The 26,080-nt window shown below is 46.1% G+C and overlaps 1 protein-coding gene across 7 annotated transcripts in view; it reads right to left on the bottom strand.

Annotated features, from left to right (window-relative positions):
• Nucleotides 1–26,080, bottom strand: part of roq (RING finger and CCCH-type zinc finger domain-containing protein roquin) — a 150,859-nt gene that overhangs the window by 92,769 nt on the left and 32,010 nt on the right. For 4 of the 7 annotated variants that reach the window (XM_055063858.2, XM_055063860.2, XM_055063862.2 and 1 more), the window contains exons 4-9: nt 23,901–24,008; nt 21,900–22,233; nt 16,561–16,873; nt 6,628–6,666; nt 4,126–4,182; nt 892–927 (exon numbers count right to left, since the gene is read on the bottom strand). In XM_055063858.2, coding sequence (XP_054919833.1) covers nt 892–927; nt 4,126–4,182; nt 6,628–6,666; nt 16,561–16,873; nt 21,900–22,233; nt 23,901–24,008 — 887 coding nt within the window. The remainder of the gene's footprint in view (nt 1–891; nt 928–4,125; nt 4,183–6,627; nt 6,667–16,560; nt 16,874–21,899; nt 22,234–23,900; nt 24,009–26,080) is intronic. The other 3 variants (XM_055063859.2, XM_055063863.2, XM_055063864.2) reach the window with 3 other exon arrangements.

Below are 26,080 nucleotides of genomic sequence, written 5' to 3'. Positions count from 1 at the left end.
ACAGAATAGCAGACATGCATGCCTTGCTACAGGTATGTGCATTCTCCCTCTATTGTACAACACAACTCAACTAAAGGATGTGGAAACATATTTGTTCGTGCCAACCTACCTGTATCACACCACCAGTATCATGACAGTGGAACGACGTGCTGCATGTCTAGCTCATTCTTGGGTATTAGCCTAAAGAAAGCACCAAGTAACAACGTACAACACAGACAGGTTTTGGTGCCTACTAATACGACAAATTTTTTAATATAACCAACCTAGCCTGTGGGTAAGCCAAAGTGGTGAAAGTTAGATTCTCAGGGAAGTGCTGAGCAGCAGGAAAGAATGTACATGTCTGCAATTTCAGTACGGCACACACGCACTCTTCCGTGGTCTCAAAAGCCCATGCACCACTGGGAAATCACACAAGGTACCTCAGGTGACACACCTAAGAGATATCTGTCTGAGACACTACTACTCTGCACATCGGTGCCTAAATAGATGTGCTGCTCATTACATAAGAAAGAGGCTACAAAGCAGTCGTCAAAATTTACGGGACAAACATCTTTGCAGATGGTGCGGCGAATAACACCGACCCAATCGTTTTCACAGGAAAAAAAAAAACCATTCTTACAATTCATGTAGCAAAAGTCACTGTCCAGAAAGACGTAAGTTACCTTATCCAAGAAAAAAATTCTTCAAACGCTGAGTTCTGATATCTCTTTGCCTGTACTGTCACGCCAATTATGTTCCAGTCATTAAGAAGAGTATCAATGTTTTAATCAGTTAAGCAGGAAGTATAATTTACTACTAACACTCCATCAGCATACATTACAAAGAGTAGGTTCTTGGCAGATGTGGTACTGTAACAACATGGGTTCACAATACTTGAACCCAACAACTTACTTTCTGAATCTGTCGTCAGAACGGGGAGGCGGTTTTCTGTTAACGGCAAGAAAACATCATGAGTGCTATCACCTTGTAGCCTACAGTTTTGCTGTGCCAAATGGTAAATGCATCCACAATAAAGACCTACAACTAGCAGCCATGACAATTCAAGTTTTTTATCAGCTGCAGCAACTGCAGATACTGTATTTTCATTGTTCTATGTCTATAAAACTGAATGGAGTACTGAGACCAGGAAATACATAATTTTTAGACAACCACCTATTGGACTTGCCCCATTTTAAAATGATACTATGTTGCAGATAGAGCTAGAATACCCCACAACTGCAGTACTAACTCAAAGGATCCCCACAACACTTTTTACACAGCTGCAAACTTTTCGTGAGTGTTAAATAATGCCACCTCACACACACCTTCTCTCTGCCAGAGAAGTTTCATATTAGCCGAGATCAACAAACTCTTTTCCCTCACCACGCTATTGACGATCAGTCTTCAGCAGAATTATCAAGAGTCAAAGGTTGCCCTCCATCACATCTGAAACGTTCTTCACCCTTGTTTATCATTCACCCAATGTAAGCAGCCACTCATCACAGGTGAGGGCAATGCTCCCCCAGTAGCAGCATACAACTTTTCTCTCATCACATTGCCCAGATTGGTCACGGCTCAATGGTGAGGGTAGTGTGCAGTGCACACAACCCTCATCGAGTTCTCCGCGTGCATTGCTTTAAGCATTAGCTTTCTCTCTGCCACCCTTCTCACTGTGTTTTCTGTCAATCACACGGCAATACCAACTGTTTGTAGAGCCTGAAGAAAGTTGGCTAATAACCTAGCTTGCATCGCCTTAAGGAGGGTGGAGATTTTAGCACCAGCCACTTAAGTAAGCCCACTCAGTCCTTTTAAAGTTACAAAAGTATGATCTAGATGGGTTTAGCTATAGCACAAAAAAGGGGGGGGGGGGGGGGGGGCACACAGGCATTACAGTTACGTCTGTTGCCTCTCCAGTTCAAAACAAGGTTGCCCAATAATCTCCTCTCATCAGGAGAGAGCAAATGAAGATGCTGAATACCCTCTGCCCAACATGCCACGACATGCACACCCTCTTTGCAAAAATCCTATCCCGATTCCCTGACCAACACAGGGCTAAAATAGCCCATCTGCAGGCATCCAAACCAGTAACAACGCTTCCTGCTCGTGACCATGTACTCCTATTACCCCTCAAGCCTCACTGTAGGGCAGGCCGGAAAATTGGTAGGCTGCATTAGAGGCATCTCTTTGGGTAGCTGGTTTTCCCTATCATTTTCTTCAATTGAATTAAAGGGACACTAAAGGAGAATATTAAGTCAAGCTAAAGTGATAGATTAGTGCTCGAGAATGTCTAAGGCGTGAGTATTATCACGAACATAGCCTCAATAATCGAGAAATTGAGGTAAATGCAGAACATGATTAGAGACTCCCCTGGGACATTCAAGTACTTGCCCGATGATGAAAGCACTCCTCAGTTAAATTCCGTCACTAGTACTCAACCACTCGTTACAAAAAACATCCCTGTATTGTCTTATAAAAGGAAATAAAATGCTACTTGTCCAGTTCTATTTCATTTTTAGAACGAAAGAACTCATTAAAATTACCCCTGACAACGACGCGGGCGGTCGAAAGGTTTCGTTTTTGCTCAACTCTGCACCACCCACGCTGTCGTGTTTCAGTAGTTTCGTTATCACGAAGTGCTGTGCTGGTTTTGCCGGCTCGCGAAACTCGCACAAACTGCAAGTAGCAGAGAATTCAACTTCCATGCGACGTTGCAGGATGCCCAAACGGGCTTACACGACTTGACTAAAAAGCAGCTGCAGCGGCGAATACGCCGGTCAGTCTTGGCTCGGTACCGCCGTCTGTCAGGCACCATTTTAATCACCGATGGCAGCAAAGGGTGGTGATGGCGTATGCAACGTCACCACTTCCCCAGTAGAGTGGCGGGAGATCTGAATTTCAAAAAAGATATTCGAACCCTTCAGATGCAATTTTCTCGTAAACTAAGTATTTTCTTGGCACGAAACGAACGTTGTGAGGTTTCTGGAATGGTATTTAAACAGTCCATATCGACTTAGTATTTGCCTTTAGTGTCCCTTTAAGGAGTGTAATTTATTTATTTATATGGTTACAGCATATATCCACATACACACAAGAAAAAGAAATACAAAAGCAATGCTGCATATGTAATGTAATGTAACAAAAAGAGAAAAAGAAACCAATAACAAGGCTTGCCAACACAGTAATACCATTAACATTAAAGGCATGCATTCAATAAAATCGGTGCTTATCAACTGTGATAATGGCAGGCTGTTCCAATCTGTTACAGTGCGCGGGAAAAATGAAAAATTAAAGAGGTTAGTTCAGGTGTTATAGGGTGTTAAAGAATCAGCGTGACGATGCCGTGTTCAACATGCTGTAAGTGGTTTAACATAAGCCTGTGGATGGAGGGACGAACAGATGTTTTTAAGCAAGAAAAGAAATTTCAGTCTTGTATTTTCCTACGAAGCTGTAGCGTTTGAATATTATGTTGATTCATTAGGCTAGTAGGAGAGTCACCCAGTCTTTATTTAGAAAAAATAAACCTGACAGCTTTATGTTGGACCATCTCTAAAGCATTAATGTTAATTTTCTTATAGGGATCCCACAAAATGCATGCATATTCTAGTTTCGGTCGGATGAGTGAAGTGTAAGCCAGTAGCCAAAGCTGTACCAAAGCTGCACATGGGCTATGAGAGATGCAAAGCAGGGGCTCCAGACTGATTCTCTAACCACCTGGGGTTGCTCAATGTACACCTAAATACTTAAAGCACCTTTGTATTCTGCCATAGCCACTAAGGCATTTTGTCCACTCCCCTCCCCCCCTCCCTCCTGTCTGTCCGCAGTTATACACTTCTTTGTATCGAAGATTCATGCAGTGTCTAAGTTGCACACTAACGAAGGCAGTCAGCAACCACCACTGGAGAGGAGGAGTCAGCCTTTGCTGGAATCTGTGGGCTTACCACAATGCTAATGCTGGGAATGCAATGTGCTGTGCTGTGTGCAATGTACACCGAACAGCAATTTGAACCTAACTAGGCAATATACACACACAAAAGCCGGCATAAGAGCCTCTTCATGAGATATGCTGTCAACTTGCAAACCGGTTTCTGCGTTAATGGCCAGACGAGGGATTACGCCAAAAATTCAAAGACAGATATAACTGCGCACCTTTCAGTTGGCTGCAAATTCTGCACAGGAGTACTGTGCTTTTTCGCGGTGAAGACTCTGGGCAGAAGCAAACATAAGAAAGCACATGAACTTCTAGAAGCTTTTCAGGGAACAAAAAAGGGCGACACGACTGCAGTTCTAATACAACGAAGCAAGGTGTGAGACCGGGCTAGTTGGTAATCTACGATATGCACAGCACAACAGCAGACAAAGGACGAAAAGGTACAAGAGGTGTCCTTTGTCTGCATGTCGCACTGTGCGCATCATAAAATATAACCACTACATTTATGTCACCTGCTGTGCATGCAAAAAAAATCTGGGAGAACCCATCTCACTATGACTGTCGACGGTAATGCATTTAGCATTGAATCAATATAGCGGCACAAAGTATTGCCACCATCAAAACGAGTTATGTAGGAGGCATGTGCTGCAGCAGCACTCCTCTTCCGTGCTTCCCTAAGAACCCTCGGCACTATCTAGCGGCATGGCGTGCCGGTGCATGCAAATGCTGACGAACATTTAATGCGGCAGCCAGGTTTTTCTCTCTCACTTCTTTCCTGACACACTGCGTCACCTAGTGACGCTGCCGTGAAGTCCGCGCGTGGCCTCCAAAACGAGAAGCATGGTGCACCAGTGCGTTCAAACGCTGAGCATTGTTCCCTCGCTTGCTGCACAATAAGTGGCACAAACTCAGCGACACAAGTTGGCGAGAGGTTCACTGAACAGCAGCACATACCCAGTGCATTCATGGCGCAGCTCGCTAAAGTGTTGGCGAGAAAGAAGTTCACTGAAAAGCAACACATGCCCGGTGTACTTAGGCCACAGCCTTTTGCTACATCTGGTTGCTGTCCTCGAGAAACCTTAGTGCTGGGGGTTTGATTTTGCTCAGCATCGAAGAAATTTAAGGAATCTTTTTACAAGGTGCTTCAGACATACATTTCCACATTGTATAACAGTTTATGTGCTCGTGTTTTCTTTACATGAATGCATATGTAGACTTAATAACGACCTTACCCTTTCTGTAATGACCCCAGTAGGGGCTCACAGTATAAATAAATAAATTAATTAATTAATTAATAAATAACTTTGTATCATGCTTGGGACCCAGCAGAAGCTCATACACATGCACTCTGGCTTCATAGCCTCAGCTGTAGTGTGGAGAATGTCACCACATACAGGTCACTTACTGGTAACACAAAACTGTACAAGCCGTTTTGACCTGCTATGTCAAGCTGGAAAGGTGGCTGGCAGGGATGTTGCCATAGCTGAGATAATCAATTACCATATTCGTACTGCTCACAATTAAGTTTGTTCAATTTGAGAGCAAGCCAGCCAGTGCAGTGCAATTCTTCCAATTTTATGTGCTTTCTACTCAACACCGACAAAAAACACCGAAGTTAGCAAGGCAGAAATGACCTAGTTCCGACCTTTTCCATGGCAATCCCAAGCTTTAATGTGCGAATACAGTCGTGAAAATAACATTTAACATGCTCATTAAATAATCTTAATCAACTATTGAGACATGCAATTATAATTAAACGAGTTGCACAAGGTGACAGCAAACACTGCATCCGTTCTATCAGCACCATATTTGTTTAAAGCCCAACCAACATTAGTTCAAACACCTTGTATAAGAAGCGAAGAAAGTTCCCATTTTAGCCTGCACTACGTAAACATTCTACAAAGTGGAAAGTTGGGCTAGTTGGTGGGTGATCATCATACCTTGCTGGTGAAGCAGCGCACTGACACGGACACAGTAAAGACAAACAGGAAAAGACGACACTGGTGATAACTGGTGAGTTGCGAGTGCAGCGAGTGTCGTCTTTTCCTGTTTGTCTTCACTGTGTCCGTGTCAGTGCGCTGCTTCACCACTAAGGTATGATGATAAACATTCTACATTGCAAAGCCTCATTTATGGACCAGCCTGATTGGCACACACAATGCCAACAGCCAAAGTCAAAAGTGCTACTGCAATGCTGATAATCATTGATAATCATGCTACATGATTAACAGGTTGGATGATTACCAGCGCACTGTATCACATGTAGTCAAAATTCACAGCAGCATCATTGTAAAAAAATTGTTTGCGCCAGTGCCCTTTGTGGCACTGATAAAGAGATGAATTACACTGAATACCCACGAAGATAATCACTTTAATATTCAGGCGTGTAAGTCAATCGTTATCTCGCATAGCTGATAACTGGTGATACAGTTTTTGAAGTATAAGCAATGTTGGAAGTGCCATGCTTTCTCTCTTTTGTTCCCACTAAAAAAATTTTCAGCCGACAGAGAAAAGTTTAGCCGAGGAACATTACATACCTCTTCCAATTTCTTTAGCATACATTGCTGAATGTGTCAAGTGAAGCACGTCAGCATTTCATTCGTGCAAAGTGAAGAGAAGTATAATCATACACTTTTTCACTGCTTGGTATTGAACGTCACAAAAAGCCAATACCAAAATGAGCACCGAGTTTCAGTAGTTCACCAGCTTACGCAACTTACTTTCTGTACCGGTTTTGTCGGACATAAGGTGGTTTTCTGCTAAACGGCAACAGAAAGGAGAAAGAAAGAAAAGGTAAGTAGCTGCTACTTTGCAGGCAATCCTTTACCATGCACAACAACTGAAGTAGGATTCAATGATGTATCAGTCCAATAGTTCAAAGAAGCAAGTTTATCTACCTCTTCAAAAGGTCCAACAACCAATTATCACACATTTCTTTTATCGAAACTAAATCAGCTGGGTCAATAGCAATGAAGTTAAACTGCAGGCATAAAATTTATGCTGAGATTGTTTCTCTATAAGCGTACGCAGAAGCCCTTACAGCTTAATATTTTAAATGTGACAATGTAAATCGACATGAAAAATTTTCCTCATTGCTGTGCTCAAAACTTTAATTCACAATGCAAATGTCCTGTGCGGTGTACATATTAGTGATCATCTCAATGATGCGATTCCAGCTAAGTTTGGCGCAACTTTTTTATTTAAAGTCTCGGCCTTAAGTGCAGTCATTTTGGATGGTACGAATGTTCTCCAGGGCTACAACAAGCAACCTGAGTGAGCGGATCACTCATTTGAGCGGGCCTCCTTAGAACTTATGCATTACGGCTTATGACTTATGACTACATGTCGGATACACCGATCAAAATTTTGTCTTCCGAATATTTTTTTTCATGCAGACTGAGCTTGGAATTTATGTTGCTAAGTTCCCCTTAAATGAATGATGCCAAGAATTGGCGAAAAGCTTGCCTATGCAAGTTCGTATCTGCTGCCATTACCACGCAGCACGTCTCGCCCGCATGTCAAATGCAAAAGCCACAGAGCATCGCTAGTTGGTGCTACAAGATACAGTCACATCTCAATAATTCGAACTCAAAGGGGTCCGAAAATTTGTTCAAATTAAAAGAAGTTCAAATTAAAAGAAGGACTTGTTTTTGAAGTATTCATGCACCATAGCAAGATGCATGAAAGGTGTGAGTCATGAAATATCACAATGTGCAAGCACACAGCGAGCGAGGACCACGAAACCGTCCACGCCAGCTTATGCTCGCTTCCAGATAACTTTAAGGAGCGGGGCTAAGCTGGCGCTGGGCCGCCGAGCCTGGCGGCGCTCGCTCAGAGGTGCGCGCATGCGGAGACTGTCGAAGATGAGGGAGGGCGAGGGGAGCGTAGTTGCGAGGAAGGGCAGCAGGGAAGTGGATTTGCTTTCCCACCAGCTTGCTGGATGGCGTTAATTACTTCTGCCACCTACTGCCACCAAAGCAATGGAGTCTCCGAGGCCGGACTGGGCCTCTGCTGCTGTTCCCTCTGCATGCTCACGTGTTTTCCTTCGTCTGCTGACAGATCGGCGCTGTGTTTACCTTCTTTATCCTGCATTCTTAATGCGACTCACATTTTACCAAGATGACCAAGTTGTTGCCGCTGATCATAATCAGGTTGGTGTACTCCCCCGTCTGTTACGGCATCACCACTTTCAAAAGACAAGGAGAATGAGGTACTGGGTGTCGCCTTTGCGTCCTGGTATTCAGGGTCTGTCTTGTCGTACAGAATCGGATATGGTGCACTGTCTCCAACAGCTTTTCCATCAGGACGTCGCAGTTTAGACAAGTCATTGTAAAAAGAACAAGTGGGAATGAGACCAACCAAAACAGGCGTGAACGAGAGCTGATGCAAGCAAACGATAGTGCGAAACTAGTGGTCCGGCTGAACCAGACGCGAGTACAAATAGAGCAGTCGGGTGGGTCCACATGATACTAGTTTCCCACACACATGTCACTGTAGAGGCCACTCTTATTGGTCTCCTCCGCTCACAGCTCGCTTGCTGCAGTGGCGAGCCACAAAAAATCAGCCCAAGTCTGATCCCTGCTATGGCACACGTTTTGCCACTAGTGTGGCTGGGCATCACGGCGCAATGCAGAAACGACAACCTTGCCATTTGGGAGAGGGTAAAATTCCTACCATGTGTTTATTATTACCTGCCACTCCCAGGGCGGTAATAGCTTAGCTGGAGGCATCAGGCGATGTTCGAGAACTGGGACATCCATTTCTTCGCTAAGTTCTTTTGCACAGAGGGACAAAGGAAGTGTCATGGAGGGTCTATCACGAAAAAATGTTTCGCAGGTCAAGTCGTTTACGGTTGTGAAACACGGATGTTCTTTATTAGAACGCACTTTGAGAAAATATGCGAAGCTGGTGTATGTTCTCTCAATATGGATTGACCACTCGTCTGACTCTACATATAGACTTCCAACAGGGCTTGTTCTAAATGCGCCAGTGGCCAGGCGGATACCTAAATGATGAACGGGGTCTAACACCTTTAGTGCACTCGGTGCTGCAGAGTGATATGCTACGGCACCATAATCTATTTGTGATCGAACTAGGCTCCTGTACAGATTCAAAAGGCACTCCTTGTTGCTACCCCATGTTGTGTGGGATAGGATTTTAACTAAGTTCATTGTTTTTAGAGACTTTGCTTTAAGACATTTTATGTGTGAAATGAAAGTAAGCCTGGAGTCAAGTATAACACCTAGAAATGTGTGCTCTTTGTTTACAGGAATTTGTTGTCCGCCTAGTTCTACGCAAGGATCTGGGACCAGGCCTCTCTTTCGTGTGAAGAGAACACAAGAACTTTTGTGGGGCTTGATTTTAAATCCATTTTGGTCTGCCCACTTGGACACCTTGTTTAAGCCCTGCTGTACCTGTCTTTCCCACACTGTGAGGTTGCAGGATTTGAAACCTATTTGGATATCGTCTACGTAGACGGAATAAAAAATAGCTGTTGGTAATGATGCACGAAGCATGTTCATCTTTACAACAAAGAGCGTGCAGCTGAGTACGCTGCCCTGGGGTACCCCAGCTTCCTGTATGAATGTACACGACAGTGCATGACCTATTTTCACCCGAAATGTACGATTCTCTAGGTAGCTCTCTATAATGTTTAACATATTGCCGCGGATGCCCTGCGCCGAAAGGTCGCGCAGGATTCCGTACCTCCAAGTTGTGTCGTACGCTTTTTCCATATCAAGAAATACGGATAAGAAGAATTTTTTGCGCACGAAGGCATCGCGAATGCTTGCTTCGATGCGCACGAAATGGTCAGTTGTAGATCGCCCTTCCCTAAAGCCACATTGAAATGGGTCAAGTATTTTGCTGGATTCTAGGAAATGTACGAGACGGCGGTTGATCAATTTTTCAAAAAGCTTACAGAGGCAGCTCGTAAGCGCTATAGGACGGTAGCTAGTCAGCAATGAAGTATCTTTACAATGCTTCAAAACCGGGATCACAATAGCTTCTTTCCAATTAGATGGGAGATAACCAGCAGCCCAGATAGTATTGAAAAGTGTGAGTAGCGTGATTTGTGTGTCGGAGTGCAGGTGCTTAATCATAGCGTACATGATTCTATCAGGGCCCGGTGCAGAACTGTGACAAGCTGATAGGGAAGCTTTAAAGGAGTACTGACACAAAAATAATCCACGTGGTTTTTTCTGCTTTAATAAGTAGTTAATGACCCAGTAATCACAGCACGAAACCCCATTTACTTCAGAGCGCGACAGGTAATTATTTGCAGTCTTTTTGGTAGCGACCAGTCGAAGTTTCGGTTCCAGAGAGCAACGAGACGGGAGAAACGGGAACGTAAACAAAGTGGTCACGTGTTCGCAAAAAGCCACGACGTATGCTCCGACGCGCAGCCAGCGTGCGCGACCAACTTGCGACTGCCGCATCTGTCGGACGACCGCAGCCAATGACAGCGCCGGTAGCGTGGATGTCATGGCCACGTGGTAGACCCGGTGGGGCGGGGCCGGCGAGCGGGCGCCTCGTTGCTCTGATCATGTCTTTTTTTCTCTTCCTGGTCGAAACGCGGGCCTCTTTCGCCGCTGACGGCAGCACAAAAGTCGGCTACAATTTGTTGCTGACACGAAATAACTTCTAGAATAAAGTGACCTCGAAACAGTGCGAGTTATAAAACGTTGTGCGAAATAGTAAATCGTTGGCGTAATTTCTACTCGGACGCGGTAAGCGCAGACACGCCAGCAATCGTCTGTATACGAAGCGGCTCGCCTGACTGGCGTGTTTACTCATCGCTACTAACGGCACCGAGAAAACTAATCGTATTTTCACTTAAGAGAAATATAAATGTTCAGGCATTGATTGTGCTGACGAATTTAGGCGCTTTAATACAAGCTGCGGACGCATCGCAAGGGCCCTCGGCCCCGGATAGACGGCCGGCAAGCTAGGCCTACATCGTCACCCAGCGATCGCAAGCTCGCCTGGCATGCTCGTTCGCTTCTGTCGGCGCCAATGAAATCAAATGTGCTGCAATTTAAGCGTGACATAACTGTGTACACGTTGTGCCGAATAACATAGGCGCTTCGTTATACGAGCTGCAAGTGATCGTGTCACAAGCGCAACCGGTGTCGGATTCGATGGCCCAGCGAGCTATGCCTGCCGGCTCCTGGCCATCAGGGGCTCTCAACGGATCCGATACTGCTAACGCGGCTTGCAGAAACACGTCTACAGTGCTCGCATAGACGTGTTTATATTGTCATCATTTGTTTCAAACAAGATAGCTGCGCAAATACGGTTGCTTTCCCTTTCTGTTCGAAGTTGCGCAACATTCCGAACTTCCACGCAGGGGCGTCGGTTCTGGGCAGGGCTACCCGCCGCTCGCTCATTTGTACCATGTGTCCAGAATCGTCGCATGCGGCAAGTCGCACACGACGCGCCGTACGACAGATCGCACAGAAAATCGCACATGTGTCTCGCGCTTTAGACGTGGCCAATCACTTAGCGACTCAGATATTGCGGCGGGCGATGGCGAGGACGAACCTCAACAACATCCTCGCATCGGCCACAATCAATGGTAAGACACAACAAATCGGCGTTGAACGTTGTGGCAGCGCAGTCAAGCTGATAATGTGGGAAATATCCCTATGGACACGACAAAAATTGCAGTTGCAGCGACACTGAGAGCACCCCACTACAAGTACAACAGCTAGAACAAGCAACAACAGAGGAGAAGAGCACATGTAAGCCGCATGGCAGGCAACGAAAATTCGTGACGTAACCACATGACGTAGCGTTTTCTTGGCTATTTACAATCCCGCTTGATGTCAATGTCGCGAGGTGCTCTGTGTTGCGGTTGGCTGCGCGCACATACTTTAAAATTGATTTTAAATATGTTCTAAGCGATATTCGCCGCTGATATTTTATAGACAATGTGTAAGTGACCAACTAAATCGATCTCACAAGTTATCTCGACTTCAAATTTTTGTGTCAGTACTCCTTAGAGTTCGGCCATGGTAAAAGGACTGTTATAGGGATCATTTGGATACATTTCCGATTCAGAGGCTAAAGTTCTTCTATTGCTTTACGTTTCAAAAAGTTATCCAGATAGTGAGTGGAGCTAGAGACGCGTTCCAAGTGTTCACCAAGAGCGTCGGCCTGCTCTTTCAACTTATCTCCCTCCATATCAACAAGGGGCAACGGATGTGTTTGTTGTCCCTTAAGTCTCCTTAGTCCATTCCATACTTTTGCCTCCTGTGTGTATGAGTTAATGCCTCACAAGAACCTTTCCCAGCTTGTCTTCTTAGCTTGCCGTCGCATTCATCTTCCCTGTAATTTAATGTCTTTAAATGCTATCAAATTTTCTTCGGTTGGGAATCAGCGCAGTGTGGCCTATGCTTTATTCTGTTTTTACCGCGCCTCCTTGCACTCGTCATTCCACCACGGAACTCTTCTTCTGGATGAGCTACCGCTTGATCGTGGAATGAAGTTATTTGCTGCTTCTATGATAAAAGCTGTAAAATACGCTACCGCGTCGTCAATACTAAAATCGGTGATAAAATCTCGTGATAGATAGGTCGAATCCTTAAAATGGTCCCAGTCGGCAGAAGCTAGCTTCCACCGAGGCATATGTGGAGGGCATTCATGTGGTACAATTAAGTTTAAAAGTACAGGAAAATGGTAACTTCCATAGGGATTTTTAATAACACTCCATTTTAAGTAAGGGATAAGAGCTGCCGAACCAATAGATAAGTCTACAGAAGAATGTGAATTGTGATGCATATTATAATAGGTCGGTTCGTTTTTACTGAGCAGACATGCACCTGTGTTTATTAAAAATTTTTCTACTAATCGACCTCTCGCATCGCATCGTGAGTCTCCCCACACCCTGTGGTGAGCATTAAAATCTCCCACGACTATGTAAGCTTCGGGAAGCTGGATAATAAGGTTGTAAAAGTCTTTTTTCGAGATGATGGTTCGGGGGTATATAAATAGAACAGACAGTGATTAACTTATTAAAAGGAATGGCCCGAACTGACACTGCCTCAAGGGGCGTCTGAAGGGCGACGTGTCTGCAAGCTACAGACTTGTCCGCTATTATTGCTACTCCGCCAGAGGCGTTAGCCTCATCGCGGTCCTTTCGGAAAATGAAGTAATTGCGAAGAAAGTTTGTGTTTGTAGGTTTCATATGTGTTTCCTGAACACACAGCAACTTGAGATTGTGTTTGTGTAGTAGTTCTCTAATGTCGTCGAGGTTATTTAAAAGTCCTCGTACATTCCACTGTAGTATTTGTGTATCCATTATGCTACTTGTGTTTAGTGATGTGTGTTTAGGAGACGGGGATTAGCTCACGGGCCCTTTGCAGGCGCCGTGATGGGAGTTTTGCCTTTTTTTGGAGCGATCGAGAGAGCCTCGCGCTCCTTAAGCGCTGGTGGCGCCGTCTTGCTGGTGGTTGTGTCCATTGCCTCTTGCGAGCCGCTGGACACGCGCTCTTCCGAGCGCTTTGTTTAACGTGAAGGCCTCGGCATGTTGGACGAGGCCTTTGAGGCCGCCTGCTTGGAGGTGGATGACCCCTTCTGCTGGGTTGACGGAGCAGTGCTAGCTGCAACCGCCACTGGGACAGATGGCATAACTGCCGACTCACTGCTTGTGGGTCGGACAGCCGCCGGAAGCCGTTGTGTCGCTGCCCCCTGATGCGTCACTTCGACAAAGGTGTTCTTTGGCAGGAGGGATACCCGCCTGCATGCCTCTTTGAAACTTATGTTTTCTTTTACTTTAACTGTAACTATTTCCTTTTCTTTCTTCCAAGATGGGCACGACCGCAAGTATGCAGCATACTCCCCATCACAGTTTGCACGGTGGAGAGAGTTTACACAAGATTCAGAGGTGTGCTCATGAGCACTGCATTTCGCGCAGGTTTGGTGGCCTCGACAGCTCTGTGAACTGTGACCGAAACGCTGACATTTGAAGCAACGCAGGGGATTTGGAACATATGGGCGAACACGGAGCTTGATATACCCGGCCTCGATGGACTCGGGCAGAACACTTGTGCCAAAAGTAAGTATCAGGTGTTTGGTCTGTATTTCCTTATTGTCACGCCTCATCTTAATTCATTTAATGTTGATGCCCACGCATACAGAAGACCACGAAAGGCGTGGGAGAATACTACTCGTAGAAGCGGATGCCACTGACCGTATCAACGAGGCACGACCGGCGCATGTGGGTGACCAAGAAAGCGCATCCGCGTGCAGTGCTGACAATGCAACCATGGGCTATGGCGACGGTGCGTCCGCGTGTGGTTGCGACAGCAACATGACATCGGCGAGAGCAGAAGTTTTCGCATCAAATATTCAGCTGCGGATTTCAGCTGCAACTCTCACTAATGAAGAGGTTGCGCAACGAGGGGAGACAAGAACGGACATTTTTAATGCGCTGTCATCCGCCTCTGCACGACACATGGATGCATGGCGCATCAAAAAGGCTACTAAGGTGTACAAAACTGCTGCAAAGAAGCGAAGAACTACATCAAAATGTAAAGGAAATGTGTCCTCACAGGCAAGGGACTACATTCCAGGCGGGTTTTAGGTGCTCAAAGTAAAGATTTAAATGTTTACAAAAAATGAAGCTTCGAGCTCCATTTTCTCAGCTTTGATTTTTTTGTGCAGTTGCTTTCAGTCATCCCAGTGCCATTTCACAAGGAATGAAAACAAAACTATTCTGTCTTTTGCACTTAGATCCTGAAACACTTACGAGTGCAATAAAGCTGTTCGTTTTTATCTGCACTACATAAAAAAATTTATATCGTTTTTTTGCAAAAGTCATTAGTAAGACAATATGCATATTAATGTTTTAAGAAAATTTATGCTAATATCGGCATTTAAAAAATAAACCTATAGCTCTATTGCACAGAATGGGCCTTTGTGAACATGCTGAAGTGAAAATCTTGGTGAACTATGTGCAATTAATTACTGTATTTACTCGAAGCTAAGGCGCACTTTTTTCCCGATAAAACAGGTCCAAAAATTGCGTGTGCCTTAGAATCGAGTACGACCCTAAATCTGTGTTTCCATATCGCCATCAGCATTTCAAAATGGCCCCCCTGTACGCGCTTCAAGCATAGCTGCCGTAGCTTCCTCCATGTGCTATAGTACGTATGCTTAGGTTAGTCCACCGTCGTCTTCCCGTTTTTACGTTTGCTCTATCAGCAAACGAAAAACGTGGCCTACTTGCAGCGTCGTGCACGAAGAAATAAACAAATCAGCTGCTGGATTGTCTTGACATGGCTTACTAAGCCAAGACCAGAACTGCTCTAGCCACTCTATCGAACCAGGCAGAAACGATGATGAGAGGGGATTTGCAGTAGTGCCACTTCGTGGGGCAGCAAGGAGGCTCCGTTCAAAACAAAAACGGTGTTCAGCTAGTCGAACCATGCACCGGTCAGAGTCGGTGCATGGTGCTCTCGATCGAGTTGGCTCAAGGAGTGTCCAAAAAATCCTACGAGAGGTTGCAAGGTGTCCGAACTTTTGGCAGTTGTTATACATTATAGTCTATGGGGAGAATGGCAGTACCGCGAAGCAGACCGAATAATCGAGCATGTTCGAATTTTTGGAGTCCGAAAAATAAGTTGGAGACTGTAAATCCTTGTTTTCTCTAAATGAGAGAAAGCTGTATTTCTGTATGAAAGAATGAAGTGCGCAGCTGTAAAGGACAGGGCCAACGGGTGCATGTTAGAATTGAGTAAATATGAGTAAATCAAGTATGTATTTGGGGATGACCATTAGAGGCTGTCGTGTATTGTAACTCGAAAACTATAATAGATAGCACGAAACTGATTTCAGTTATGATATCAGCTACAAATCACACCTGCATGCTACATTTCGTCAATTTGTTTCCATAAATAAAAAGAAAATGTTTTCATCGCCACATCCCCCCTTAACAACAATGCGAGAGCACATGGCCAGAGATACTATTTGTACCTTCTACTGGCAAACTCACCTTATAAGCTAGGTTATGTGCCATGCACTTAATTGAATGCACCCTGAGCAGAGATGTGCACAACATGTAATCTCACTGATAATGTCAGAGTACCAGTGGAAGGCATGGATGGTATCTCTGGCCATGCACTCATACGTTGTAACAAATCTGATGTCCGAACACGAAGTGTTGGGTGACACAAGACATCACAGACTACGTAAGTGTCAACAGCTCAGCTATGGTCTGTGGCGCCATCACAAACGATGACATCATTGGCCAAGTAGTCAGCAATGACCATTGAGCAGTAGATGATGCGGATGAGGAAGAGGAAGCACCGGTGCCGCCTTTGTTATTGCAGGTGATGGAAGGACTGAATCGGCCACGGCTGTTCTTTAGTTTTAAAGAGTATGTGGAAGATGCTTTCTGAGCTGTTGAAGATAAGCATACAGTGATCGCTTCCAGAAAAAAAAAAAAAGCAAGAAGCTATCCCAGATTTCTGTCTTAAGTAAAAGGAGATGGTTCCAGAGGCGCTACCACTCCTTCAAACATCAAATTTCATTTAATTCGAATTCACTGAGTGTCCCCATGAAATTTGAATTATCAAGCTTTGGCTGCATATATGCACGTACCCTCGCCAAGTTATCCAGCATGCCAAATGGCAACCGAGTCAGGTGCTCACCTGTCCATCTCCTCCTGGGAGTGAGCAAAGGTGCAGTGGGCCCCGCGGGGGCACGAGCCACGCTGAGCCACATCGCGGCACAGGCTCGTCTTGTAGCGGGACCCACCAGGGTTGTGGCCGGGACTCCCACCAGCCGCGCCACCTCCCGTCTCAGCCCTGCCCCTCCCGGGCGAAGAGGACGATGGGGCTCCTCCGCCCCCTCCGTTCATTCGCCGCCCCCCAAAGGCCCCCATGAATGCCACAAGCCCTTGGAGGCAGGCACGTGCCGCGAGCACGCACCGGCTCAGCTCCTCCCACGTCGGTGCACCACCGTCTGCACCCCGGAAAACATAGCATTACCACTAAAGCCCCTCAATTTTTCAAAAGTAGCGCCATTCTTAGATCTTTCCGCCACCCCGCTCACCCTGGCGCGTGTCACGTGGAAGTAGGCGCCGCGCTTTTGTATATTTTTTCTTTCCAGCGCAGAGCAGGCGCCGCGCTATTGTACATTTTTTTCTTTCCAGCGCGCACCGACTTCCATTGTTGGGCCTGCGCGACCAAAGTACGGCAGGCGGACTGACGGAGTGCGTTAGCGTAATAGAATGTGTAGGGCCGAGAACTTAATTGCGATGCCATGCTGCTGCACCTTTGGTTGCCGCAACAGACACAGCGAGGGCAAAAAGCTTTTTGCTTTGCCGTCCGGCGGGCGCAACGCAAAAAGTGTGGATTCGCAGGATCGGGCGGGCTGACTTCGAGGAAGTGGCAAAGAACGCACGGCGTAGTGAAGTAAGGGCCACGGCTACTCACAACCTCTTATTTCGAGCCTAGTTCACGCCTTCCGCTTCGAAAAAGTGTGTTCATTCTCTGCGTGGTTTTTAGCGCATTGTTTGACTTTTTTTTTTTTTCGAATGTGCTCTCTTTGTTTCATGTAGTTTCGTCTTGCGGTGAAATGCACGCATCTGCAGCTGGCCTGTGACATAAAAGCGACTTTATTCAGGGTGTGTTTTGAGCTCCACCAGAACTTAGCACATTCTCGACGCTTTTGCAAGGCTCAATATGACTTACGATGCAGTCTTTCAGCTTCGTATGTACGCCCGCATGTATTGATTTGGTTTGTGGTGATTAACGTTTTTAACGCTCCGAAGCGACTAAAGCTAGGATGCAGGTCGTAGTGGATGGCTCCGGATAACCTTATCTAGCTTGCCTGGGGATGTTTAACGTGCACTTTGATCGTAGAGTCGTACGTGGGCCGGTACACTCCTCGTTGGCGTTTCATAATACTCGCGCGGGCGCGCTAGCGCTGCCTTAGAGGTTGGCGCCTCGGCGCGATTGTATTTCTTCAATAAATTTTGTTTACTAGCTGTAACACCTTGTCATTATTTCGTATTATTGACGGCGCCTCCAGTTAACCAAAGCGGCAACAGGAACACCAAAGCTAGAACCAGGGCTGGGTGGGGCTCGCCGAAGCCTGTGTATGCCAAGGGGGTATAAGATCGCGGACAGCCAATTTTGTATGCAAACATTCCCAGCGACGTCTGCATTATTTTAATGTCACGTGCTCTTCAGAGGCCTACGTTAGCCATTACATGTGCCCTCCTGGAACAGTACTTGTAAAAAAAAAAACAATATATCGTCACGATTACCAAAGCACCCCGCAATGAAAAAAAACGGCCCTGTTGCCAGGCATTGCTGACCGCACACAGCCATTCCGGCTGTGAGCGGTCAGCAATCTCTCACGCGCCGGCCGAACAAAAGTATCCTGCAGGTACGTAAATGAACCTACGAAACGACGTACACAAACTTTCACGCTGTCAACACCTGAAACTTTGGTAATTACGCGCGTGTTTGAGTGCACCGCGTGCTTGCGTCGTGTTTCAGCAACACGAACTCTCAACGTCGCGCGCTTTACGCCTTAAATACGCCTTGAATAATGGTCCTTTTCTCTATTTCTTCCGCAATTCCAACACGAAATTCTAAAGGCCAGTTACCGACTGACGAAGAAAGATCTCGATTGAAAAAACTGCTCCGCAGGGCTCGAACGAACTTTGCTGCGGATTTCCTCCCGTAGCGTGTTAGCCGTCGTCTGCTACGGCAGGCCCACCACCGGCGGCGCCACCGTCGAGGCCGCGCCGAGCGGAGGAGGAGGGAAGTGAATGGCGCTACTTTGGGAGATTGAGGGGCTTTAATTACCACGACAAGGCCAATAAACATTCTAGACAACCTCTCGGAGCAGCACTTCACCCTAGGGAGAATTGATTCGAGGGTCCTGGTCCTGTAGACGCTCAAAACACAGCCTAGCCATAGAAGAGCCATCCCTTAATCAAGCAGTAAGGATTTCAAGGTGAAATGCTGTGCAACCACAAACATAATGAGAACTTAATGTAAGACTTGTTTTCATAAACTCCTCTCAAAGTATCGACCAGGTTAAATGTGCCCTTGATTCCAATGCACACGCACTTCTTGTGGTCCGAAGAAAACATGTGACCACCCTTTAATTGGAACATGCAAGTCAGGGAAAGAGGTACAGAAGCAACTGTTTTTTGCAAATACCGGTATGTAAAATGCCACGGGGGACTTTTTACGAATCAAAATAATGAGCAATGCTAATGTGAACATAGGCTTGGAATTCACCAGTCTAGCATGACCTGATACACATTCCACAAAGTTCACCCTATGTACTTGAAACTTTCAATGCGTTAGCATTAGGGGTGTCAAAGTGGAAAAAAAGTGTATGTGAAGTGTGGGAAGCCGGTCACATGGTAACATGGCAGAAGTGTACGTATGTGTGTACATACACACATACTAACACACACATGTATGTTTATAAGCGTAGACCACTTAAAATTCAAACCGCCAGAGTCACGAATTTCCGCACTAGTATAAGCAAAACAATGTTTTTCAAAGGCTGTGCATGTGAAAACATGCTGCATAATCTCTGGTTCTGCACTATAAGTGGTTACTTTATAAGTGGTCTCAGATGTAGTATAATTGACAGTGATCTGCATCAGACCACAGTCAGTTGCACTTTGTTCTTCAGAGGCAGGCTGTGTATCAAGTGAGGTCCCAAACAACACTTTGCAATGTGGTGAATGCCGTTTAGATCATGGATCCAGGACCACAAAGAGATGTGACTTAATACTAACGCACTGCTCTCGCATTTACCGCTAAATTGCCTCTGAATCTTTTTCTCCTGCAGCTCTCAGTCGAACAGTGTATGCCCAGCAAGCTTTGAAAACCATTCCAGGGGATTTTTCAACTTTTTATGAGCACTGCCAATTTTAGAGTTAATGCAATATTTTGCGAATGCACCTCCTAGAGTGCCAAGTGATACAACACGGCACTTAGCTGGCAAGGGCAGCCATACATTCTTTGCTCGCTGCTGCTACTGTGGCATACCTGTACTTGTGATAATGCCACGCATGCTTCTTCACATGGCAGATGTCACCCACGTCTCATTCACTGTATGAGTTTATAAGCGCATGCCGGTGCTGTGAGCATTTCCTCCTGTAACCCTCTGTCTGGCATTATGTTGCTTTTTAGCAGCTAGGGTTGCTGCAACATGGAATAAACCATGTTTGAGCATCATCTGCCCCTTTTCCTGTGGAAGCTCACAAACATGACATTTACCAATGGCAATAATGATGACATAAGCAGAGATGACGAGTCGAATGAGCAAAACCTTTGAAATCTTACAAGCTGATGCACATTATGTTTTGACAAGGCCATGGACCCTTCACAGTGGATCAGTGGCCTGCTGCTAAAGGCGATGCCTTAGTTCTATTCCTGGCCACAACGGTCACATTCCGATAAAAATGAATTGCACAAATGCTCGTGCACCCTAAGGTGCTATTTTGGACGCTGTCAAATTCCGCCATGGTGGCATTTTCAGCCTATCAGAGATTGCATAGCAGCCCTGTGGGCCAATCAGAGCTGACAAGATGGCAAATTTGATTGTATGGTGGAATTTCACAGTGCCCAGAATGGCACCCCTGTGTTGGGGGCATGTTAAGATGCCCCAGGCAGTCAGAATTAATCAGAAGCCACACACTACAGTATTTCTCTAAACAGGGTTCTGCGTTTTTGGGGTTTATGTTTGGGCAATGTCAGAGGTGGTTATCGGAGTTTATTTTTATTGCGATAGACACTCCAAGCAAATTTTTGCCGTCGACTTCGCCGTGAAGGTCCATATATATTTAGGCATATGTATGCTATATACCCTGAAATATGACCATGAAAAAGCGTCCACTGCCGCTTCCCCGAACCGCTTGGCGCGGAATCCCTGGGCGAATTCAGAGCCATGCGTCTCACTCACTCGACTGCAACGAGACGTCTGGCAAAGGAGCGGCGGTGCAGCTTCCACCGCCGACATGCATGCGCGCGGTTTCTACCACTACTGTGACGTCATGGTTGCTATGTGCAGCTGCGCCCTCCACCGGCGCGCCGGTTGCTAAGGAGGGGAGGAGGTTGCGCCGCTGCACGGAGGAGAGGCCACAGTTAGCACAATTCCAGCGCACGGACGGACGCGACCGCGAGTATGAGCCATTAAAGGCTTTCGCCTTAATAAACGCCGCCCCACCGACGGCCGCGAAACAGCGCGCAGTCACGCGATTTCTCCCTTTCTCTTTTGGTGCGGTGGTGGTGAAAAACTTTTATTGATGAGAAGGCCAAAAGTAAAAGCAAACGAAAAAGCAGCGTTGTGGGCGGCCTTCAGGCTGCCGGAGGCGCGGACGCGGCGCCGGACAGCGCGGAGGCCGTGACTGGGCTCGGAAGAGTTTGAAGTTTAGTTTGAAGCGGTAGCACTTTTGTTCCTTTGTGCTTTTCCTCCTTTTTCGCGTGCCATCGGACGGAGTAGCTGCTGTGCTTCGGGACGCGTTCGTGTTAGACGTGGGCGACGGCGAAGGACTACCATGGGCGGCTGAAACGCTACACGCACTCGAAGTTCTGAGGCGTGCTATGGCCGCGGATGAGATCAGCGACAACACGTGCACGCGTTTTTATGGATTTGAACAAAGTCTGCTAAGTGACCTGACAAAGAAAAAGAAGCAGAAGGACATTAGAGACTTTTTCTTCAAGAAATAAATGCTTTTTACATATGTGTGCCTGAGTGAGTTTCCCTCTGACTCTTTAATTTAGCTAGTTTTGTTTCGATGATACGAATTTCGGCTAATACTAATATTTTTCGTGACCCCATGAGATTCGTATCATCGAGATTCCACTGTACCAGAATTAATCACTGTTATACTGCAGTTCACTGGCAATGTTCCTTTCGACAGTATGGTTCCACTTGTCAACCACTGTGTGTTGTAGCAGTACAAGAACCAACTGTGTCAGATCACTTGCCCTCCTCAGCCTGGCCTCACCTGGCGGCGGTTCCCAATGGGCAAGGAGATCAAAGTGTGGCCGCAGGGCAGCCAGTCCCGCAGGGTCACCCGTCCGCTGCAGCGCAAGCGACAGCTCGTGGACGCTCTGGGCAAAGGACTGTGGACTCTGCAGCTTGTCCACCAGCGACTGCATGTGTGACCGATGGGCCGCGTCCCCATAGAGAAGTGATGACCACTGCTCAGGTGCGATCCGCAGGCCTGCCTCGCTGGCAATCTGGACGATCTGCGCGTCATGCTCCCTCCGCAGCGCCTCATATGTGCAGAACTCTTCCTTGAGCTGCATCAGCGATGAGTCACCCTCTCGCTTGGACACCTGCGGCAGCGTCGAAAAGTCTGAATAAGTGGCCGGACCAAACTAAACCAATAACTCATTCAGGTTCTAACCAATAAATTGAAATTTGAAAATACATTAAGTGCTGTTAATTTGACTCCAGTTCATTCGATTTTTCGGTCAATTCGATCTCGACTGAAGGTGCCTGTTGACGCTCATGCATTTTTATGGGCCCAAACGTTCATTATTTTGATCCTAAAATTGGCATCCGTCGGATAATTAGAACTTGGCCAGTCAGCACGCACGTGCCTGACCCCTACAGTGACCCAGATAGCGACCCCTTTAGTGGCAGTGTCTGTCTCGGCGGAGCTTAGCGGACAGTTAATGCATTGAACGCACATCTCCTGTAAAAAATGCATATTTTCAGCCTGCCCTAGGAAGATTTTCAAGCTATAATGGTAGCGCACTATAAAGAGTCTTTGCGTGTCCGGCATTCCAGTAAATGTGAGCAGACTGAGCATTTTACCAGATGAGCGGAGGTGTAAACACAAACGGCCTGCACAGGGCCACCACCTGGTGATGCCGAGCTCAACCAGACAAACAAAGAGCTAATATTGCAGTAACCCAAGTGTATTCTGTTTCACTGCTGGTGTAAATTTTCGGCAGCAGCGTAATAGTGCTGTTCAGGCCTAAATATTTTTTACTAGTAAAGATGGACTACGTTGCATTCTAAAGGAGCCAAAGACACAACTAAGCAAGTTTAAAGGAATTTACAGCAATGGTCTAAACACACACACACACAAAAAAAATACTTTGTAATCCATGACATCACACTGTCATACCTACGGTCTTTCAGTGCAGAATTCAAAATTTAATTGATTTTCTCTTCTAATAAACCTATTCGCACCCCTAAATTAAAAATAATGGTGTGAAAGAATACTTTAGAGTGTGATGTAATGAGAACACACCTCCCAGTTGTGAACACACCCTTCATCAGTCTAAATTAATTTCCTTTGCAAGTGTCCCTTTAATATGTTTGCAGGGATTATTTGCTCCCCTCCCTCCTTCCCTGTTTTGCCCACAATAAATTCACATTGCAATAGAACAGTGGTGCCATTAGTTACAGCTACAGCAAACCACGGTGCACTTGTCATAGCTACCACAGATAGTGCCACCATTTGACTGCAGCGAAAGCAACATTCTACCCAAGCAAAGCCTCTACTTTGTGCCCTAGCCAATTTAGCCATTCCCCTATCATGCAGAGTAGCCAAATGAGCAATGAAGAAGGCTACAGATGGTCATGAGTTGTAAAGCTAACTGAGCCAAGTCGGAACTAAGACAGCACATAGAAGGGGCACCGGACATAACGAGCACCATTTTTTTTAAAATTCATGCGGTCAAGCAAAACGCCCTGTGCAAGTGCACTTCAAGCAAGACTCACTTTGGGTGATTATTATGTGTCTGCATAATAGTCAATTCTGCGCTGATCAAGGCAATAGATGGGGTGCAGCTTATCGGGAGGCGAGTTTCCGCCTTGAAGTACAGAAAGGCAGCACAAATATGTGCGCAAAACTAGTTCCAACATGCGCACAAGGTTCAAATTAAAGCACTGGTGTCACATGGATTATCTACGACATCACAAAATCCAAACTAAAACAGAAACAAACAGGCCCCTGACAAGTCCCAAGTGGTGATACAGTAGCGCTTACCTTGAAGCAGGACGCCCTATAGAGCAGCTGCACCACATGGCCTATGCTGGTCTTTGAGGCCTGGGGGAAGTGGGGTGCCAGGCGCTGAACCACAAACAGCACCAACACCTGGGAGTGGGAGGAGGGGGGGGGGGGGGGGACAGTGGAACATTTGAACAATGGCAGCATATCCCCCACCCTCAGTTGCTGCTCAACACACAGTGTACGACAGGATGACATTAAAGGAGCGCTGATGCATTTTCGAAGTAGCAAGATAACAAAAGGATGACGCTTAGCAAGCATAAGGGTTGAGAAACACTTAGATATTTTAATTGTATAACAAAGTTGGTCTTGAAAGGCTGGACCTGGCACACTCCTGGGTATCGAAACAAACCAGTTCATAGAAACAAGTAAACATATTAGAGTAAGTTATCGACAGCACTCGGACGATTCCCAGTACTTTTTCTAGGGCGACCAATGATGTCTAAGCCACGAGACAAGCCAAGCCAAGCCACTATGCCACAGTCGCAAAGCCTTGCATTCTGTAGCATTAAGGAAGTGTTGAACAGCCTAACAGCCTTTTTCATACTATTTTTCCATTAAGTGCTGGTTTTAAGTGACTGGAGGGTTAGTGAACATTACACTAATTTAATTCAGACATTTATAGGTAATAGGACCGTAGCAACTAGATCAAACCAAGGTTCTGCATGTGACTGACCTCACCGAGCCCCTCAGTAGACTCACTAGATATACATAGGCATCTGGAGTTCACGCTGAGTGAATAGGTGTAAGCTCCCTCAAAAGGCATTCCTACTCATTCCTCTTCTCTTGAATTGAATTCTGGGGATTTACCTGCCAAAACCACAATTTGACTCCAAATTAATTTTGACCACCAGGGGATCTTTAAAGGGACACTAAAGGCGATTACTAAGTAAAGCTAAAGGGATAGATTAGTGCTCAATAATCTCTAAGGCATCAATATTATTGCGAACAGAGCCTTAATAATCGAGAAATCGAGGTAAATGCAGGGCATGATTAGAGACTCCCCCAGGACATTCAAGCACTTGCCCAATGACGAAAGCCCTCCTCAGTCAAATTCTGTCACTAGTACTCAACTACTCGTTGCCAAAAACACTCGTATTGTACTATAAGATGAAATAAAATGCTACTTGTCCAGTTCCATTTTATGTTTAGAAAAAAGAACCCACTGAAATTACCGCTGACAATGACGCGGGCAGTCGAAATGTTTAGTTTTCACTGGACTCTGCGCTGCCCACGCTTTCGCTTTTCAGTACTTTCCTGATCGCGTAGTGCTGCGCTGGCTTTTCTGGCTTGCGAAACTCACACAAACTGCAATTACCAGAGAATTCAACTTCCATGTGATGTCGCGGGATGCCACAACGGTCTACACCACTTGACCAAAAAGCAGCTGCAGCAGCGAATCCGCCACTCTGTCTTGGCTCGGTGCCGCCGTCTGTCGGGCGCCGTTTTACTCACCGATGGTATTGACAGCAGCAAAGGGTGGTGATGGCGTATGCAACGTCACCACTCCCCCGGTTGGGTGGCGGGAGATTTGAATTTCATAAAAGGTATTCAGACCCTTCAGATACAATTTTCTTGTAAACTAAGTCTTTTCTTGGCACGAAAGGAGAATTGCGAGGTTTCTGGAAAGGTATTTTAATACCCCTGTCAAGCGGGCAAGTTAAGTGCACTTACGGCGAGTGCACTCGGTCTTTAAGTGCACTTTCCCAAATCTTAACGTCGCAGCGGAGTGTACTCTCAGATGAGTGCACTCAAGTCGGAGTACGTTCACGAAACGCACTTTGCTGGCCGAGTGCGTAGCCTCGCCGCCAACGGTTTGAAGGAGTGCCTAGCCTCGCCACCAACGCTTTCAACGACGCAAAATGTAATGCATAGAAAAAGGACACAAAAGTTCATTTCAGTTATTGAGAAGCTTTTAACAATATAATTTGTGTTTAGAGAGAAGCGAAACAGCACAGTAAAGAAACGAATTTATCATGTACGCAACTAACGGCGCCAGAATGGTGCGGCACTGCGGCGCCGCCATGTTCATTCAGTTTGTGTTTATTTTGGTGGGAAAGCGTGCTGACCACGCCGGTCGTGCTTTGAGCCGTGTGCGTGGCATTTTACACTGTAGCTAAATATCGAACTCGCCGTCTTTGCTCATATATACTCGCTCA

Source organism: Dermacentor andersoni, chromosome 1, assembly GCF_023375885.2.
Source record: "Dermacentor andersoni chromosome 1, qqDerAnde1_hic_scaffold, whole genome shotgun sequence".
NCBI lineage: Eukaryota > Metazoa > Arthropoda > Arachnida > Ixodida > Ixodidae > Dermacentor > Dermacentor andersoni.
Note: the sequence above shows the minus strand (reverse complement) of the source record. Positions and strands in the feature narration are given on the sequence as shown.